This window comes from Aotus nancymaae, unplaced genomic scaffold, assembly GCF_030222135.1.
Source record: "Aotus nancymaae isolate 86718 unplaced genomic scaffold, 86718_ANA_hifiasm-v0.15.2.pri h1tg000028l, whole genome shotgun sequence".
Taxonomy (NCBI): domain Eukaryota; kingdom Metazoa; phylum Chordata; class Mammalia; order Primates; family Aotidae; genus Aotus; species Aotus nancymaae.
In genome coordinates, this window is record NW_026988441.1 from 39,879,842 (window position 1) to 39,894,268 (window position 14,427).

Here is a 14,427-nt window from a genome sequence, read left to right on the forward strand (position 1 = left end):
AAAGGAATTACACACCGTAACAAGTGGGTTTACTCCAGGGACACAGGACTGGTTCAGTATTCCAAAATTAATCGATTGTCCGCCGTATTTAACAGGCTGTAGTAGGCAAAATAATGGTCCCCTAAAGATATCCACACCCCAATCCTCAAAATCTGTGAATATATTAGGATACATGGCAAAGAGGTTTGAAGATCGAAGATGGACGCCAGGCACAGTGGCACACACCCGTAACCCCAGCATTTTGGGAGGTCCAGACTGGAGGATCACTTGAGCCCAAGAGTTCAAGACCAGCCTGGGCAACATAGCAAGAACCTGTGTCTACTAAGTGATAAATTAGCCGGGCATGGTGGCATGCAGCGGTCATGCCACCTACTCTGGAGGCTGAGGCTGGAAGATCGCTTGAGCCTGGGAGGTCGAGGCTACAGAGACTCACGATCGCCCCACTGTACTCCAGCCTGGGCAACATAGTGAAAACTCATCCTGAAAAAAGTAAAATAAGGGCCGGGCGCGGTGGCTCACCCCTGTAATCCCAGCACTTTGGGAAGACGAGGTGGGTGGATCACAACGTCAGGAGATCGAGACCTTCCTCACCCAATATGATGAAACCCTGTCTCTACTAAAAATACAAAAATTAGCAGGGCATGGTGGCGCGTGCCTGTAGTCCCAGCTACTCGGGAGGCTGAGGCAGGAGAATTGCTTGAACCTGGGAGGCAGAGGTTGCAGTGAGCCGAGATCACACCACTGCGCTCCAGCCTGGGTGACAGAGTGAGACTCCATCTCAAAACAAACAAACAAACATAAAAATAAAATAATAAATAAATAAACGAAGAGAAAGACCATGTCCCTGTCTTTGCAGATACAGCCAATATTATTCTCCCATTCGGGCAGCCTCATACTTTCTCTCTGTTCTCAGTTCCATGCCGGAGAGGCCGGGATTTCCCTAGGATCACTGGACCTGCCTGGTTCAGCCTCCGCCCAGCCCTGGCAGGGGAGGGAGTTGACGGGCAGACAGAGGAGGGGAAACTCCCCTGGAACCTGTTTCTCAGCTTCCCGGCCCAGCTGGGACACCCACTGCAAGGAGAGGCCAGGAGGAAGACCCTGGTCCCGACATGGCCTCTGCCCTGAGGCCACCCCGGGTCCCCAGACCCAAGGGTGTCCTGCCTTCACACTACTATGAGAGCTTTCTAGAGAAGAAGGCGCCCTGTGACCGGGTAAGGTAGGGTAGGGGACTGGCCCTGCTGGGCCACTGCGGGCAGTTGCAATACCTCTCTGAGCCCCAGTCTCCCCACTTGCCAAGGGGGGCGGGGTGGGTGCCGGATGGGGCAGGGCACGTGCTGTGGGCTGGGGAGGATTCTGGCCATCTGTCGATCTGCGCGTGTCTCTATCTGTCTCCGTGGGTCTTCGGATTTGGTTTCTTTTTCTCTTCCTCTCTCCCTGGCCCGGTCTGTCTCAGTCTTTCTCTCTCTCTCTGTCTCAAGCTTTGCTTTTGTCTCTGGATCACTCTCTTGAACACAAACAAGACCAGGGACTTCCTCCAGGAAACGGGGAGCCCTCTGACTCCCCAGCTTCCTCCCCCTCCCAGCCCAGAACAAACTCCGTGAACCTCAGCGGCTGGGGTCAACGCCAGGACAGGTGACAAGTGAGGACAGTAAGAACTGGTGGGGGCCACATTCCACAGGACAGATAGTGGCCATGGAAAATGCGCATGTGTGTGTGTGTGTGTGTGTGTTTATGTCTTCCTCAGAATGAAGTCCCAGCCCCTCCATTCCTCCTAAGGCCCCATCTTTCCCTCCCCATGCCCCAAATTCATTTTCTTTCCTTCTTTCCTTTAGAGACAGAGTTGCTCTGTCAGCCAGGCTGGAGTGCAATGGCACGATCATGTCTTACTGTAGCCTCAAACCCCTGGGCTCAAGTGATCCTCCCACCCCAGCCTCCTGAGTAGCTGGCACTACAAGTGTGGCCACCTTTCCTTGCTAATTTTTAATTAATTTATTTTATTTTATTTTTGCGACACAGTCTCGCTCTGTTGCCCAGGCTGGAGTGCAATGGCACGCTCTCTGCTGACTGCAACCTCAACATCCCAAGTTCAAGAGATTCTTGTGCCTCAGTCTCCCGAGTAGCTGAGATTACAGACACCAGTCATCATGCCCTGATAATTTTTGTATTTTTAGTAGAGACGGCATTTCACCATGTTGGCCAGGCCGGTCTCGAACTCCTGACCTCAGGCAATCCGCCCACCTTAGCCTCCCAAAGTGTTGGGATTATAGGAGTGAGCCACCACACCTGGCCTAATTTTTTTTTTGTAGAGATGACGGTCTGGCTATGTTGCCCAGGCTGGTCTTGAACTACTGGCCTCAAGCGATCCTCCTGCCTCAGCCTCCCAAAGTGCTGGTATTAGAGAAGTGAGCTACTGCACCTGCCTCATTTTCTGATACAGACCAACACAAACACCCCCAGCTCCTCCCTGCCCATGCCCTGCCTCTGCCCTGAGCTTCCCTTACCTATAGTGGAGTGAACTTTCCTTCTACCTCCATGCGTCCAAATCCTCCCCAACCAACAAGTCCTCTGGAGGCGCTAGATCGTTGTGGTTAGGAAAGATCACGGGGCTGGGAGCGGTGGCTCACGCCTGTAATTCAACACTTTGGGAGGCCGAGGCCGGCAAATCACTTCAGGTCAGGAATTCTAGACCTGCTTGGCCAACATGGTGAAACCCTGTCTCTACTAAAAATACAAAAATTAGGCCAGGCGTGGTGGCTCATGCCTATAATCCCAGCCCTTGGGAGGCCGAGGTGGGTGGATCACTTGAGGTCAGGGGTTCAGGACCAGCTGGCCAAAAGGGTGAAATCCTGTTCCTACTAAAAATACAGTAATTAGCCCAGCGTGGTGGCGGGCGCCTGTAGTCCTAGCTACTTGGGAGGCTGAGGCAGGAGAATCACTTGAACTTGGGAGGTGTAGGTTGCAGTGAGCCAAGATTGCGCCACCGCACTCCAGCCTGGGCGACAGAGTGAGACTCTGTCTCAAGACAAAAATAAACAAATAAATATAGAAAATAAAAATAAAGGCCGGGCGCGGTGGCTCAAGCCTGTAATCCCAGCACTTTGGGAGGCCGAGGCGGGTGGATCACGAGGTCAAGAGATCGAGACCATCCTGGTCAACATGGTGAAACCCCGTCTCTACTAATACAAAAAATTAGCTGGGCACGGTGGCGCGTGTCTGTAATCCCAGCTACTCAGGAGGCTGAGGCAGGAGAATTGCCTGAACCCAGGAGGCGGAGGTTGCGGTGAGCCGAGATCGCGCCATTGCACTCCAGCCTGGGTATCAAGAGCGAAACTACGTCTCAAAAAAAAAAAAGAAAAATAAAATAAAATAAAAATAAAAATAGGGCCAGGCGCGGTAGCTCAAGCCTATAATCCCAGCACTTTGGGAGGCCGAGGTGAGCGGATCACGAGGTCAAGAGACCGAGACCATCCTGGCCCACATGGTGAAATCCCGTCTCTACTAAAAATACAAAAATTAAATAAATATAAATATAAATATTGGCTGGGTGTGGTGGTGAGCACCTGTAATCTCAGCTACTCAGGAGGCAGAGGCAAAAGAATCACTTGAACCCAGGAGGAGGAGGTTGCAGAGAGCTGAGATGGTGCCACTGCACTCCAGTCTGGGCGACAGAGCAAGACTATCTCCCCCGCCAAAAAAAAAAAAAAAAGAGAAGATCATGAGTCCGAATCCAGAAGACCCAGGTTCTAATCCCAGCTCCACACTTTCTTTACTCCCAGGCCTTATGCAAGTGACTTAATCTTTGAGCCTCAGCTTTCTGTCTTATGAAATAGGGGAGATAGGGCTGTAGTCCCAGCTCACATGCTGACGACTTGACTCAGCGCAGGCCTGGGTGCTTCCCATGTAGAAACTCACCTAATGCTCACGAGATCCTCCAAAGTTGGTACCATTATCATCGCCATTTTACAGCTGGGGAAACTGAGACAAAGATAGCTCAAACAACTTGCCCAACAGCACATCGTGGGCACATGACGAAGCAATATGGTAACTGGTAATCCGGTGTTTAATCCTGTACTGCTCTAGTCCCAGTGCCTGCAGCAGGGCTGGCACGAAGGAGGCCTTCAGTAAATGTTAGGTACATGCATGTGTGTATCTGCGTGTGTGTCTACCGATGGAAAGACGGATGGGTAGATGGGGGGATGAATGGGGGATGGGCAGAGGCTTGGTGAATGGATAGATGTGGGCTGGATGGTGGCTGAGAGGATGTGTGGGTGGATGGATGAGTGCATACACAAGTGGGTGGATGGATGGATGGATGGATGGATGATTGGGCACATGGATGGGTAGATGGATGATGGATGGATGGATGGATGAGTGTAAGGATGGATGAGGGATGGATAGATGAGTGGCTGGGTGGATGAATGGATGGGTAGATGGTGGATGAGTGGGCAGATAGATGGATGGACAGATGATGGAAGGATGGATGGATGAGTGGATGAATGGGTGGGTGGACAAATGGATGAGTGGATAGATGGATGACTGGATGGATGGTGGGTGATGAATGGATGGATGATGGATAAATGATGGATGGATGGGGGGTGATGGATGGATGGATGAGTGGGTGGATGGCGGGTAGATGGTTAGATGAATGGATGGGTGAATGGTAGGTGGATGGATGCATGGGTGGATAATGGATGGACAGATGATGGAGGGATGGACAGATGAGTGGATGGATGGGTGGGTGGACAAATGGATGAGTGAATGTATGAATGACTGGATGGATGGTGGGTGATGTATGGATGGATGAATGAGTGGATGAATGGATGATGGATGAATGATGGATGGGGGTGGACAAATGGATGAGTGAATGTATGGATGACTGGATGGATGGAGGGTGATGGATGGATGGATGAGTGGATAGATGGCAGGTAGATGGTTAGATGAATGGATGGGTGAATGGTAGGTAGATGGATGCATGGGTGAATAATGGATGGATAGATGATGGAGGGATGGAGAGATGAATGATGGATGGATTGGGGTGATGGATGGATGGATGACTGGGTGGATGGTGGGTAGATGGATACATGGGTGGATAATGGATAGACAGATGATGGAGGGATGGATAGATGAATGGATGGATGATGGACGGATGACGGATGGTGGGTAATGGATGGATGGATGAATGAGTGGATGGATGGATGATGAATGGATGGATAACGGATGGATGGGTGTGATGGATGGATGGATGAGTGGGTGGATGGTGGGTAGATGGATAGATGAATGGATGAATGGATGTGTGAATGGTAGGTGGATGAATGGGTGGGTAGATGGATGGATAACTGGATGATGGGTGTGTGGATGGGTGGGTGGTTAGATGGATGGTGGGTGGATGATAACATAGATGGCTATGGGTAGCTGGATGATGGAAGATGGATGGGACATCATTAAACCAGTTAGTTCAACTTACCCCTGGAACCCCCATCTCCATAGACTGGGGGAGCTGCTCGGGGTCCCAAATCACATCAAGGTTCCATTTGGTCCTTTCTCAGAGGAAAACAGATACCCAGAAGCTGGGCCGTCTCAGGGAGGGTCTTCCTGAGAAGCCAACATTTGATCAGAAATGCAAGGCAGGAGGTGACGAAGATCTAGGGGCAGAGTGGGTTAGAGAGCACAGCCAGTGCAAAGGTCCTGAGGCAGGATGAGTACATGAGAGGCCCTGAAGCACAGCCAGTGCAAAGGTCCTGAGGCAGGATGAGTACGTGAGAGGCCCTCAGCTTTGCCCCTCACCTCCTCTTTCTGCACTTCTGGTCCCCAGGATTACAAGAAGTTCTGGGCAGGCCTCCAGGGTCTCACCATTTATTTCTACAACAGCAACCGGGACTTCCAGGTAAGGATGGGAATGGAGGCTCCAGAGCTGGCCTTCCCTTGACCCCAGAGACCAAGCAGGCAATGTTGATGGTGAGGCCAAGGCGGCTGCTACATCATCCGGGGGCCTGGAGGCCAAAGAACTGGAGCCAGACCCTTGCTTCTGTGCCCTCAGCACGTGGAGAAGCTAAACCTGGGAGCATTTGAGAAACTCACAGACGAGATTCCCTGGGGAAGCTCACGTGACCCTGGCACCCACTTCTGCCTGGTTCTCCGGAATCAGGAGATCAAGTTCAAGGTAGGTTCCTTGGTGGAGGGGTGGGGAGAGGAGGTGCTGGCAGAAGATGCTTAAATGCTCCCCCTCCATTGTGCCAACCACGCAGGGGCAGGTAGCACAGGGCCCTGTGGGTCCCGGGTAAGACTTAGGTCTTGACCCCAAAGGAGCTGGGTGCTACGGGAGGGTTTATTTTATTTCAATTATTATTCTTGTTTTTGGAGAGGGAGTCTCACTCTGTTGCCGAGGCTGGAGTGCAGTGGTACAATCTCGGCTCCCTGCAACCTCTGCCTCCTGGGTTCAAGCGATTCTCCTGCCTCAGCCTCTCGAGTAGCTGGGATTACAAAAAATACAAAAAATTAGCTGGGCATGGTGGCGCGTGCCTGTAATCCCAGCTACTCAGGAGGCTGAGGCAGGAGAATTGCCTGAACCCAGGAGGCAGAGGTTGCGGTGAGCCGAGATCGCGCCATTGCACTCCAGCCTGGGTAACAAGAGCGAAACTCCGTCTCAAAAAAAAAAGAAAGAAAATAGCCCTTTTAAGTGCCCCAGTTCCATTTCATAGATGAGGAGACTGAGGCTCAGTGACATGATTCTTTTCTTTCTTTTGTTCCACAGGTAGAAACCTTGGAGTGTCGAGAGATGTGGAAGGGCTTCATCTTGACAGTGGTGGAGGTAAGAGCAGCGGCTTTCTGCGCCCTCTCTCCCGTTCTCTTTTTACCATCCTTCACTCTCCAAACAATCCCAGTTTCGCCATTTTGACCAGACTGGTCTCAAACTCCTGACCTCAAGTGATCCGCCTGCCTGGGATCCCAAGATGCTGGGATTACAGGTGTGAGCCACAGTGACCAGTCGTATTTCTTATTTTATTATTATTTTTTTTGAGACAGGGTCTTGCTCTGTTGACCAGGCTGGAGTGCAGTGGTATGATCATAGCTCACTGCAGCCTCCAGCAACGAGGCTCAAGCAGTCCTCCTGCTTCAGCCTCCCAAGTAGATGGGACTACAGGCACAGGTCACCACATCTGACTAATTTTTAAAATTTTTTGTAGAGCAAGGGCCGGGTGCGGTGGCTCACACCTGTAATCCCAGCACTTTGGGAGGCCGAGGTGGGTGGATCACCTGAGGTCAGAAGTTCAAGACCAGCCTGACCAACATGGAGAAACCCCATCTGTACTAAAAATACAAAATTAGTTGGGCGTGGTGGCACATGCCTGTAATTCCAGCTACTCGGGAGACTGAGGAAAGAGAATCACTTGAACCCGGTAGGCGGGGGTTGCGGTGAGCCGAGATCGCGCCATTGCACTTCAGCCTGGGCAAGGAAAGCAAAACTCTGTTTAAAAAAAAAAAATTTTTTTTTGTAGAGCAGGGCTCACTATGCTGCCCAGGCTCGTCTCCCAACTCCTGCACCCAAGCCATCCACCCACCTCAGCCTCCAAAAGTGCTGGGATTACAGGCGTCTGATTTCCCTGTTTCTTGGCTTGCCCTGGCAGCCATTGAGTTTGAGACCTGCCTGGCCCCTGGAGACTTTTGTTTGAAACCCTAGATTCCAGCATCTACTCTCACGCAACCCCTCTGCACCCTCTGGAAGACCTCTTTGCCTCCGAAGGTGTCAGTTTATGGCTCTGAGCTCTGGCCTCAGTTTGTCACTGTGTGACTTGGGCACAGCCGTCCATTCACGGCCAGCTGGGTGTGGTCACTGTCCCTTGATCACCCGCCCCTCAGCTCCGTGTCCCGTCCAACCTGACCCTGCTTCCTGGACACCTATACATGATGGCTGAAGTCTTGGCTAAAGAGGAGGCACGCCGTGCACTGGAGACACCCTCGTGAGTGCCCTGCCAGTCCCGAGGGTCTGCAGGATGGGGCAGGAGGTGGGTGTGCGGCTGAGGGTGGGCGGTGAACTGGGTCTTGGATTTTGCATGAGGACTGCATTAGGGTAAGGCCCATGCTGGGAGGTGGGGGAGGGTCTCCAGGAGGGGGTTTAGGGACCTAGAGGACTGAATGTGTCTTCAGAGGAGGGGCTAGGCCTGAGGAGTGGGGGCAGGATGAGGGGAGGTCAGTCTTGGTGTCTAGAAGGTGGGGCTGCGGCTCTGGGGAGGGGTTATTTGCCGGAGGGCGTAGCCAGGACCCCAGAGGCGGGACCTGGATGAGGGGCGGAGCATCGTCTTTGTGGGCGGTTCTTCGTGATTTGGGAGGCAGACAGGGCCTCCAGGGAAGGCTCCAAGTGCCTACAAGGTACGGCTTGGTCTCCCTGGCCTGGGTCTGTGCCTTGGGGATGGGGCTGTATCTCCGGGGACAGAATTAGGAGCCTGGCTGTCCACGGTGGCTAGCTCCTGTCATCTCAGCGCCTTGGGAGGTCGAGAAGGGAAGACTGCTTGGGCCCAATTCAAAAGCAAACAGGGGCAACATAGCGAGCCCCCGTCTCTTTAAAAAAAAAAAAAAAAAAAAAAAACTCGGCCAGTCCCAGTGGCTCACGCCTGTAATTCCAGCACTTTGGGAGGCCGAGGCGGGCGGATCACCTGAGATCGGGAGTTCGAGACCAGCCTGATCAACATGGTGAAACCCCATCTCAACTTAAAATTAAAAAATTAGCCGGGTGTGGTGGTGCATGCTTGTAATCCCAACTACTCGGGAGACTGAGGCAGGAGACTCGCTCGAACCCGGGAGACGGAGGTTGCAGTGAGTCGAGATCGTCCTATTGCACTCCAGCCTGGGCAACAGGAGCGAAACTCTGTCTCAAAAAAAGAAACAAAACAAAACAGAAAAACACAGAAAGGCAGGACTGGGTCTGGAGCGCAGGGCAGGGTCTCCTGGGCCTAGGAGAAGGGGATGGAGATGGGGCTGGGTCTCCGAGGAGGCGGGGTTTACGTGCGGAAGAGCGGACCTGGTCTCCGGGGTCACGAGTGGCTGACGCGGCCCGCCACAGGTGCTTCCTGAAGGTGAGCCGGCTGGAGGCGCAACTGCTCCTAGAGCGCTATCCCGAGTGCGGAAACCTGCTGCTGCGGCCCAGCGGGGACGGCGCGGACGGCGTGTCGGTCACCACGCGACAGATGCACAATGGGTACGCATGCGCATCTCGGGAACCCTGGGTGGGAGGAGGGTGGGCGCGGGGGTGTGGTCAGAAGCAGGGGCGGAGCTCGACCTGCACTAGTGGATAGGCCTGCAGCGGAGCCTGAACTTAGAGAGGAGATTGGGGGCGGAGTCAGAGCTGAGCGGGGCAGGCTGGGGGCGGAGTCAGAGCTGAGCTGGGCGGGCTGGGGGCGGAGTCAGCTGTGCAGCTGTGCTGGGCGAGCTGGGGATGGAGTCAGCTGAGCAGAGGGGACTGGGGGGCGGAGTCAGAGCTGAGCGGGGGAGACTGGGGGCGGAGTCAGAGCTCAACTGGGCGGGTTGGGGTCGGAGTCAGCTGTGCAGCTATGATGGGCGAGCTGGGGATGGAGTCAGCTGAGCGGAGGGGACTAGGGGTGGAGCCAGAGCTGAGCTGAGCGGGTTGGGGGCGGAGTCAGCTGAGCGGAGGAGACTGGGGGCGGAGTCAGAGCTGAGCGTGGAGGCTGGAGGCGTAGTCAGAGCTCAGCTGGGCGGGTTGAGGACGGACCAGAGCTGAGCACTGGAGACTTGGGGCAGAGTCAGAGCTGGACAAGGCGGGCTGGGGGCGGGATCAGAGCTCCGGGGTTGTGGGATCCTGAGGTTGGCCCTGTCCCAGGTACGGGGTCAATGCCTAGGGGCGAAGGGAGAGCCCAGGCAGGGCTGCAGACCCCTCTGCAGGAGCAGCCAGGTTAGGAGGGTTAGGAGCTGGGACAACCTGTAGGTAGACTCAAATCCCTCGGTAAGGTCGGCTCCTCCAGAACTTAAGGTAGACAGGGGCCGGGTTTGGGCCTCTGGAGGGGATGAAGTCAGATCCAGGGGTGGGAATGGGCCCTTTGAATAGAGTCAGGATCTATGGGTAAAGTCATGGCCGTGACCCTTTGAAAGTTGAGTAGGGCTGTGGAGGCTGAGCCACGCTGGGGACGGAGTCAAATTTTCAATCCCAGTCCAAGGTTAGGCAAGGCAATGTGTAAAGTGGAGTCGGGGCCTGGGGATGGAGCCATTGCAGGGGGCGGGGCCTTACCCGGGGCGGAGTCTTTAGGGCCTGGTTCTCCCTGGGCGCGGTGCCAAAATTAGGGGCTGGACTTTTCTGAAGTGGTGTCAGTCTGGCCTGGTCTCCCTGGAGGCGGTGCCAAGACCAGGGGTGGGGTCTTCTGTGGGAGCAGAGCTGGGAACGGGCAGTCAGTACTCCGGGAGGATAGAGGGGCTTAGGTCCTCGATGGGGTGGAGCCAGTCAGGGGCGGGGCCTTCTCTGGGGGCAGAGCCAGTCTGGACCCGTTTCTATTGGGGGCGGAGCCTGGGGTCGGGGCGGGCCTTCCCGGGGGTGGGGGACGATATGGGAGCCTGGGCTGAGCGCCTCACTCACTCTCTGCTTGCGCAGGACGCACGTGGTCCGGCATTATAAGGTGAAGCGGGAGGGAACCAAGTACGTGATCGACGTGGAAGAGCCGGTGAGCGTCGGGCCGGAGTCCCCAGAAGTGCTTTTGTGGGGTCTGCGCCCCTTCTCCAGCAGCCTGACCGCTCTTGTACTATTCGCCCCCAGTTCTCTTGTACTTCCCTGGACGCCGTGGTCAACTATTTCGTGTCGCACACCAAAAAGGCGCTGGTGCCCTTCCTGTTTGACGAGGACTACGAGAAGGTGCTAGGTGGGTGCGGCTTCGGGGAGTTCCGGGGCCCAGTCCTCACCTCTCCCGCCCCCGCCCGGACGGACGAGGCCGCCCTGGCCGCCCCGCTTCTTCCAGGCCGCCCTCTCTGTTCCAGGCTACGTGGAAGCCGATAAGGAGAATGGCGAGAGTGTGTGGGTGGCGCCCTCCGCCCCGGGCCCAGGTGACGTCCCCTCCCCGCGGGCCGAGGTGGGAGGGATCGAGGACCCCACATCCAGCCACACCCCCTCAGTTTGGTGGCTGCATTGCTTGTATCTGATGTTGCTCACAAAATTGCAGGGGCAGAAATGACTCAGATCCTGCCTTCGGGGTGTGGGGGCGGGGTGGGGAGGATCCCAGCTTGTGGAGTAGGATGGTGGATCGAGCTAAACACAGACACCCTCATCCTGTAGGGTCGAATTTGCGGTGGAGGTAAAACCTGGGCTGGAGAGAGGCACCTAGAGTTTGGGAGAAGATGGGGGCAGAGAAGGGAAAGCTTCCTAGGGGAGGTCTTTGCAGACGGTCCCAAAGGATCTTCTTAGGTAGAAATGGGGATTGAAGGGACAGGGGGTGCACCTGGACAAACAGTAGCCCCCTAGAGACCAGGAATCTGGATGGGTGTTGGTAAATAAGTGGAAATCGGTCCTGTTTATGGAGTGGGAGGAGGAGGCAGAAAACACACTAGGAAGGAAAGTAGGATGGGTGGTCTGGTCTTCCCTGCACTGGGCGTATACAGGGACCCCCAAGTGCCATATCCACACACACATGCATGATCCACGAACTGTGGCCACCTGCCTAGCTAGAAGCTGGCATACACTTGTGGCAGGCATGATAGATCCACACATGGATAAATACACGTGTACCCCAATTCCAGTCATATACACACACTATATAGCACAGATATACCTGTCTCATGCTACAATTGTATGTGCACATAATGCAGACACTTCCATGCACAAGCACAAAATCAGACACGTATAGATACATGGGCATAACACTCATCTAGACAAGCACTGAAGCAGATACCTTAGTGGGCGTGCAGTCACGCACGTATACACACAGCAGGCATGTGTGCATAAACTGTGCACTTCGATTTGACTTATGCAGATTCAATTAGTGTACATGTGTATGCCACACGGAAACATACTTTTTTTTTTTGAGACAGAGTCTCGTAGAGATGGGGTTTCACCATGTTGGTCAGGCTGGTCTAGAGCTCCTGACCTTCTGATCCACCTGCCTGAGTCTCCGAAAGTGCTAGGATTACAGGCATGAGCCACCGCACCCGGCCCAGATTTTTTTTTTTTTCTTTTTTTGAGACAGAGTCTCGCTCTGTCACCTAGGCTGCAGTGCAGTGGCCCAATCTTGGCTTACTGCAACCCTTGCCTCCCAGGTTCAAGCGATTTTCCTGCCTCAGCCCGCTGAGTAGCTGGGATTACAGGCACCCTCCACCATGCCAGGCTAATTTTTATATTTTTATTAGAGATGGAGTTTCACCATATTGGCCAGGCTGGTCTTCAACCCCTGACCTCAGGTGATCCATCCACCCCAGCCCAGCAAAATGCTGAGATTGCCGGTGTCAGCCACCACGCACAGGGACACATGCCCGTCTCCAGTCATGCACACAGACCACCCCCCCCACCATGTCCCTGTATGACATGGGTCTTGACAGCTGACTAACTTTCCCCATCAGGTCCTGCACCCTGCACAAGTGGCCCCAAGCCGCCACCTCCTGCATCCGTGCCTGTGTCCAGCCAGGACAAGCTGCCCCCATTACCCCCACTGCCCCCACTACCAGACCAGGAAGAGAACTACGTGACCCCCATTGGGGATGCCCCAGCTGTTGACTACGAGAACCAAGACGGTGGGTGGGGAGCAGAGCTGCTGAGAGCCGGGGTGGGGGGCTGCGGGAACAGCTTAACAGCTGATGTGACACATTACACTTTTGTCCACGCAGTGGCTTCCTCCAGTCGGCTGCTCATCCTGAAGCCGAAGAAGTTGCCAAAGGCTCCTGCAAAGCCTCCAAAGCCACCCACTGGACCCAAGCCAGGTAGGGGTCCCCCCCAATCCCTCCCTCACCAGATGGCCAGCCAGCCTCAGCCCTTATCTTTTTTTAATTTTAATTTTTAATTTTTTAATTTTTAAAGACAGGGTTTCACCACGTTGGTCAGGCTGGTCTTGAACTTCCGACCTCAGGTGATCCGCCCGCCTCGGCCTCCAAAGTGCTTGGATTACAGGCGTGAGCCACCGCGCCCGGCCAACTCTTACCTGTCTCTGTTGCTGTTGTTGAAGACGGAGTCTCGCTCTGTTGCCCAGGCTTGAGTGCAGTGGTGAGATCTCGACTCACTGCAGTCTCCGCCTCCTGGGTTCAAGCAATTCTCCTGCCTCAGCCTCCTGAGTAGCTGGGACTACAGGTGTGTGCCACCACACCCAGCTAATTTTTGTATTTTTAATAGAGATGGGGTTTTACCATGTTGCCAGGATGGTCTCAAACTCTTAACCTCGTGATCTGCCCACCTCGGCCTCCCAAAGTGCTGGGATTACGGGCGTGAGCCACTGCGCCCAGCCATTGTTTTGTTTTGAGATGGAGTCTCACTCTGTCACCCAGGCTGGAGTGCAGTGGCGCAATACTGGCTCACTGCAACCTCCGCCTCCCAGGTTTAAGGGATTCTCCTGCCTCAGCCTCCTGAGTAGCTGGGATTACAGGCACCCGCCATCACGCCCATATAATTTTTATATTTTTAGTAGAGAAGGGGTTTCACCATGTTGCCCAGACTGGTCTCGAACTCCTGACCTCAAGTGATCACCCACTTCAGCCTCCCAAAGTGCTGGGATTACAGGCGTGAGCCACCACACCTGGCCTCATCTGTCTTCTCTTCCAGAGCCCAAAGTCGTTAATGGTGGCTTGCCCAGGAAGCTGCCAGCCAGCTTAGCCCAGCCTCTCTTCCCCACACCGGGTAAGGGGTCTGCAGGGTCTGTGCGGGGCAGGCTTCCCAGGCGCGTGACCCATGCAGTCAGGCGGGGCCCCACACTCCAGAACGCCCTGCCTTTTAAGGCTCTGCTGTCTCTGTCTTGAAATTCCTAATGCTTTCGAGCACACTGTCATGTTGCACTGTGCCCTGCAAATCCATAGCTGGTCCTGGGTGGCTGTCGGGGGCAGGGCACGGACTGGAGATTCCTAAGCCAGCTGCAGCCCCCACTCCTGAACCCCCAGGGCTGGCGGACGTGACTGCAGAGCTACAAAAGAAGCTGCAGAAGAGGCGAGCGCTGGAGCACTGATTTGGACATGCTGGGGACCAGTGGGTCAGTCCCAGGGCACAGCTCAGTGACCAGATTGTTTCTCCCAGGATTAAAACTCTGACCCCAGGACCTATGTGTCTGGCTTGGCTTGGGGGAGTACGGGACGAGGGGTCCGTTGGATGTCTGCCTATGGATGGCCCCATTCACTCCCAATGACCCTTAGTGCAGTGAAACCTACCACCATATCCTGGGAGAAAAACCCATTTTACAGCTGGGAAGGCTGAGGTCCCAGTGCCACACACCAGAGAGGACCACCCAGGCCCAAAGAACCAGC

At 54.7% G+C, this 14,427-nt stretch overlaps 1 protein-coding gene across 4 annotated transcripts; it reads left to right on the forward strand.

The window, feature by feature from the left end:
* Positions 1-1,007: 1,007 nt before the first annotated feature.
* STAP2 (signal transducing adaptor family member 2) lies at positions 1,008-14,222 on the forward strand. 4 transcript variants are annotated; one of them, XM_064382068.1, is made up of 13 exons: positions 1,008-1,211; positions 5,813-5,884; positions 6,038-6,160; positions 6,752-6,808; positions 7,858-7,958; positions 9,059-9,193; positions 10,595-10,664; positions 10,757-10,859; positions 10,975-11,040; positions 12,547-12,717; positions 12,811-12,903; positions 13,736-13,810; positions 14,068-14,222. In XM_064382068.1, exons 1-13 carry the CDS (start codon positions 1,110-1,112, stop codon positions 14,130-14,132), a joined length of 1,233 nt encoding a protein of 410 aa, XP_064238138.1. In that variant the 5' UTR covers positions 1,008-1,109; the 3' UTR covers positions 14,133-14,222. The 4 variants fall into 4 exon arrangements, with proteins under 4 accessions (XP_064238138.1, XP_064238137.1, XP_064238139.1 ...); XM_064382067.1 differs by lacking the exon at positions 14,068-14,222 and having other exon boundaries at positions 13,736-14,047; XM_064382069.1 differs by lacking the exons at positions 10,975-11,040; positions 14,068-14,222 and having other exon boundaries at positions 13,736-14,047.
* Positions 14,223-14,427: the final 205 nt, after the last annotated feature.